This window comes from Pleurodeles waltl, chromosome 7 (assembly GCF_031143425.1).
Source record: "Pleurodeles waltl isolate 20211129_DDA chromosome 7, aPleWal1.hap1.20221129, whole genome shotgun sequence".
Lineage (NCBI taxonomy): Eukaryota > Metazoa > Chordata > Amphibia > Caudata > Salamandridae > Pleurodeles > Pleurodeles waltl.
In genome coordinates this window covers 128003913-128009912 of record NC_090446.1, presented here as the reverse complement: position 1 = coordinate 128009912, position 6000 = coordinate 128003913, and the positions used below count along the sequence as shown (strand labels likewise).

General features: G+C 44.3%; 1 protein-coding gene across 1 annotated transcript in view; it reads right to left on the bottom strand.

Moving 5' to 3' along the window:
• Positions 1 to 714: 714 nt before the first annotated feature.
• The window catches only part of NSFL1C (NSFL1 cofactor), a 66630-nt gene continuing 61344 nt past the window's right edge, over positions 715 to 6000 (bottom strand). Inside the window, exon 9 of the mRNA XM_069243296.1 lies at positions 715 to 2293. Coding sequence (XP_069099397.1) covers positions 2131 to 2293 — 163 coding nt within the window. The 3' untranslated portion in view covers positions 715 to 2130. The remainder of the gene's footprint in view (positions 2294 to 6000) is intronic.

The window sequence follows — 6000 nt, the reverse complement described above, 5'->3', positions numbered from 1 at the left end:
CATGCACAAAGAGTAGGCTATCTTGGAAATTTCTGTTTTACTTTCGTACTTAAATTATTCAAATATAGCCCAGTGAAAGTGCATGCATGTAGGTGCTATGGGAGCAATTTTCAAATTGCTTTTTTATGCTTTATGGAAAACAAATCCGAGATTGCGACATAGGCATGCGCACTCATCATCTTTGAATTGTTTTGCCATAACAAAAAAAACATTCAAACATGGGACTCATGCATACTGTTCCCATTTAATCAAGGATCCTCATGTCTTCCCCGGTATCAAAGTCAGATCATACAGCTTGCTTGCTCGTGTAGCTAAAACTCATTAGTGTGTGTGAGAGACCGCTCGCATTGCCTCAACTCCTTATACAATCTGTTCGTGGCCGTAAGCCTCTGTCCATTCCTGAAAACCAGCACATAAGTACCATGTGGAGTAGTTCCTGAAAACTAGTAAAAGTCGTGGACATAATATCAAGGTACTCCATCTGCTACAGAGCGGTGGAAGTGAACATGCAGGATGCTACTAATGCCTTCTCCACAGCACGCACTAGTGATGACTCCCACAAAGAAAACACTAATGATACCCGCTGCCTATCATATGCATACTCACGCGCAACACTGCTAATACCGCACAGAGGTGAAGAAGTAAAGAAGCCTACAAGCATACCCTTCAGGTGACAGTATAATTTCTTAGAAATCAAACAGCACCACAAAGATGTTAAGAAATCCCAACTTTACTTCTGAATTTTGGTATCCAAGAGGTTAGGAATCTTAATGCATATCACTTTCAAAGGTGTAAAGAACCCTGACCAAATCACAGCAAGCACCAAGACCTCTTGGGTATTACTGTAACAATCAAAACTCTTATAACCCAAGAATGATAAACTAGGAGAGGGAACCGAGTCGGGGGAACTGGTTAAATCCAGCAAAATAAAATCTACAAGATTTCAACTTGCGATGTTTCTGATAATCCTAGGATCAACACTTCAAATTAATAAGGAATCCATCAGTTCTGGGATAATAGATAGACCTATAACCAAACTGCACAATGAACATGGTCACCCACTGGGGAGGCACCCTTCAAAAATTGCCCTTAGTGTGAAAAGGCAGTAACAGGGATGCAAAAAAACGGTGGTCATTTCAATAAAAATAAAGCTACAAAATAATATCCAAAATGATAGGACTGATGGCCCTTAAGGCACATCCATCGGGTATAAAACCCCAGACCTCTGGAATTATACACTAAGGCAGTACTTCTGCAGGGAAACCGTCAAGAGAGCCAGTGGTGCCTCTTGAAAATATAAATAGCTACTGTGTGATCCTTAAGAGTCCTCAGAGGCTCGGATCTGGCCACCATTATGGGTTTAAAGAAGTGGGGGCGGAACTGAAGCAGGTCTATATGGCCAATGTCAATTTGACTTGAGATTAATTGATGCTAAACCCCAATGCCTGAGTCCATTAGCTGCTTCGTCACACACTGATGCACACCACATATCCATTACTCCTTCTTGACCTTTAAAGCAATCATGCAACAACCACCCTCCACTTTAATTAAGCATTTGCCCACTCCAGGCAGTGCAACTAAGTCCAAATTGTTGTCAAGTGCAACATAACCGTCCCATGAAATGTAAGTTCGGGTGTGCAGCAGTTCTTGTGAATCTAGAATTTATTTCTGCCCGAGGTAGGACATGAATGAAGATAGCTTCTTCACTACCCCGAGGCATCTACACAGCAGCTGCGCCTATTCACCTTATGACCAGCATTTAATAAGCATGAAGGAAATGAACAATGAAGCACAAGGCTCTTATGAAGAACAGGCTGAAAAGGAGTTGGGCTTTCCCAGTCAGAGGAACAACTTGTCAGGACAATCGTAGCCAGTATGACCACTTCCCCGAACTGCTGCAGGATGATGATATCAGGGCAATACAATTGTGCTGGGGTCTGTAGGCTTATTCTTTTTACGTCTGACAATCAAAAATCTTGTGAGCAGCAACTGAGGCGAGAATAAAAGTCCATTCATCTGTGAAGAGCCAAGGATGACGAGAAAATGAGAAGTGGTAAAAGGTAGGGTCCCCACAAGCCTGAGGTGCATGGGTATTACAGCAAGCAGAGACATGGGAAGAGTCCGAGCCAGTTACACCAGTCGCTGGACGATCACTGCGTTGAGAAGACTTGCCTCCTTCAGGGTCAGGTCCTCATCAGACAACTCCTTGTTGGGGAAGGTGGTCATCAAGACAAAGCCGGTAGCTGCCATGGCTGGACGGGCATCAGCAATAAAGAGGCGAACATCTCGAATCCTTATGAAGGAGAGGATACAAAGAACAATAGAAGAATCATTTAATACACAGATCACAGTGGAGGCCTAGCTACTAATATTGTCTACTTTCAATGTACCAGTTGAAAATCCTGTCTACATCTCTACTGGTACAACATTGCATCACCTTGACTCTCCATAAATGCAAGATTTGTCAATCTTGTATGTCCAGCTGATAAACCTATGGAAATTATACCTCTGTGACAAAAGCTCTCACATGCAGAGGTCTCAGATAGCCAAGCAGGGCACAGAACTTGAGGATGGCTGAGGAAGTAAGTGACTTTAGTTAGCATGACCCTGCAGGAGGGCACCCTGTTTTTCAGACACCTGAGGGGTATGCTCCCACAAACCACAAAATATTATGACTCCCTAGAACTCTTAGCTTTTACTGCACTAGAAGCATTTACCAATGACCCCACTGTCACTCTAACATAATAGTCATGCTCAGGCACTTACCATGCACAGAAATTATTTTAATTTGGGTGGAAAGAAAGAAGATTGTGTGTAAGTGAAATGGCTGAAAAATGCTGACAGTCAGAAAGAAAGATGGCAGGGGAACACAGTCTAAGAGCTCACGCCTATTCTTTAAGCCAAAAACTTTTGTTTTGACTTTATCCATCCAGTATCCTTCCCTCCTGATTTCTCTTTCTGTTACTTTGAGATCGACATTAATTTGAAGCATCCTTAACATACAAGTAGACCTACAGACAAAACCAACATGACAATGTGCTCAATTGTTCAGTTTCCACATCACCCATTTCCCTATTTTCCACTTCTTCTTTCCTTTTAGTTTTTGTTTGCCAACAGTGGTCCGAGGCCCCTTAGGGCAGTAAACCATTTTCATGTTTTCAGTACCCCTCCGTTTTCCGTACACCTCCTTCACATGCCTGGACCAGAAGGCAGTACTAGAGCTATACAGTAAGTGCCAGTGACAACAGACATCTCAACTGCTAGATGTGCTACTTTTCTTGACACTAGCATTGTTCTAATCTGCTTTTCTCACCTACTCTTGCCTAGACACCCCACTATTCACACTGACAAGCGGATAACTGATCCCTGAGTGTACTGACTGCCATTAGGCTGACCAATTGGCTTTAAAAACAAAGTGGGTCATTTTTTTCTTCAATGGAATGTATCTGCTCCTTGCTTAATAGTACTTTGTGAATTCCAACAGAAAGGGACTACATCTGTCTTCCATGGTCAACTTCATATCTATACGTAGATACATTATTTAGAATTTGTGTTCCTTTGCAGCACTGGTATTAGACTCTCACAAAGCTTTTTACAGACATTTCAACATGTCTCCAAAACATTCTCCAGTACAAGGTATGTCAGGGAAGGGTCAACTAGGTACATCACATAATATAAAAACACATAATATAAATTAACTCTTTAAGTATTAGCACATCAATGCCTGTTTTTCTCTTTTTAAAAAGAAAACCACAGCGGTTTCTTCACTACCAATGGTTGTCATTTTGCCAGGGAAAATCTCTCAGAAGTTGAGTGAGGTGTTTCCACTTCTATACTGATCCTAGGCACCATCTTGGTGAGTGTATGCAAATATTTCATTCTAGCATTAAAAATCTTTTAGTATGTAGCTATTTGGCAGGAAAAAACCACACAATATGTGCTACTGATGACAACATCGTCGTACAAGCACCTGCCGTAACACAAAGCCCAATCCTGCACCATTGAACCATGAATAAAATTTGCTTTGGCCAGGTGGCTGCAGGTGTTTATGTGTATTTGCTGTTAGTGAGATGGAGAGTTATTTTATACTCAGGACACATTAGTGTTTAAGATAAGCTCTCCCATGTTTAAGTTTACACGCAGAAGGCTCAAATGTTGCTAACTGTCTCTCATATATTGCATCAGATTTCTGCATGGACAGAAGTTCTATAGAAGATGGCTTCAAGCAGCTTTGTGAATGCCGACTGAAAGTCAAGTTGATTTTGAATTCTGATCCAGTTGTGATCACCTGCAAAGGAAAGTGTCTCTTTTTGACATGGATTCCGGCCGCACCCTCTGTAAGTCCATAGCAAATAGTACCCAGGGCCTAAGGTGCTAAAGAGGGTCCCTAAGGGCTGCAGCACAAAGTGTGCCACCCTAAAGGACCCCTCAACATGCACATGCCAGGCTGCCATTGCAGGCTGCGTATCTTGGTGCATATAAAAGGGAAAACACAACATGTCACACATCCCTGTGTGCCCTGTCCATTAACACTCCATGCAATGTAAGTAAGTCACCTCTACAGCAGGGCTGACAGCCCTAAGGCAGGGTGCATTATATTACACACGAGAACGTATCTGCAGGAGCAGATATGCCCCTCCTAAGTCTTTGTCATAGACATAGTAAGAGGACAGGGAAGCCATCTTAAATACATGTACTGGACGGACACTGGTCAATATGAGTCCGCCAGCTACATGATGGCTTCACTGAAGATAGGAATGTTTGGTATCAAACATCGAGTATTGATAAGTCCACAATGATTCCAGTGCTGGATTTATCAATACATGCACCCAGAGGGCACCTTAGAGGTTGCCCCTGAAAACCTACTAGCCTCTGGTGGGCTCACTGACTAGTTTAAGCCAGCCTGCCACCATCAGACACAAGTTTGATTACGTTGGGTGAGAGGTTTGCTCTCAGGTAGTCAAACACAAAACCTACTCTGGGAGGGGTGTTACACACCTCCACCCAACAGGATGACCTGCAAATCTACATTCCAAGGCAGGAAGCTTCAAAGAGGTCCAGAGCCCTTAGTATGCGGATCTGGCTTCCCTCACAAAGGAAATGCCACCCCCCTCACTCCAGGGCCCATTTGGCACCGGGACAAGTGGGAAAATCTATATTCAGGGAGGTGTGTCCACCCCTCAGGTCAGTCCTACCCATAAGTTGAGCAGCCTGATGTGGACACTACATGTCAGAATCTGGCAGATTGGCAGATTTAGGAACTCTGGGACAGGGTTATGCCCACTTCCAAAGGCAGTGGTTATATAGGGGGTGTAATGACCCCAAGGGTAAGTAGCCCATAGGCTACTACCCTACACTCCCCGGAACACCACTAAATTCAGTATCTAGGGGAGACCCTGGCACCAGAGAAGCAGATTCTGTTGACCTAAGAAGCCCGAGCATCGTGAGGCCTGAGCGCCACTATTGCTTAAGCCCAACTGGCTTCCTGGTCAGAACCTGCAGACTCTTTTCACCCAACACTGTTTTGCACCATGCCGCTGGCGGTGTATTGCTGGTGCTGCTGTGGACCTTGTCCACCACTTTAACTTGTTCTTCCTCGCATAGGACAATGTAAGGAAATGCCTCCTTGGCATGGTTACCCCCTGACTTTTTGCCTTTGCTGATGCCAAGTTATGATTTGAAAGTGTGCTGAGGCCTGCTAATCAGGCCCCAGCACCAGTGTTCTTTCCCTAACCTGTACTTTTGTTTCCACAAGTGGCACACCCTGGCATCCAGGTAAGTCCCTTGTAACTGGTACCTCTGGTACCAAGGGCCCTGATGCCAGGGAAGGTCTCTAAGGGCTGCAGCATGTCTTATGCCACCCTGGGGACCCCTCACTCAGCACAGACACACTGCTTGCCAGCTTGTGTGTGCTAGTGGGGATAAAAAGACGAAGTCGACATGGCACTCCCCTCAGGGTGCCATGCCAGCCTCACACTGCCTATAGGTATAGGTAAGTCA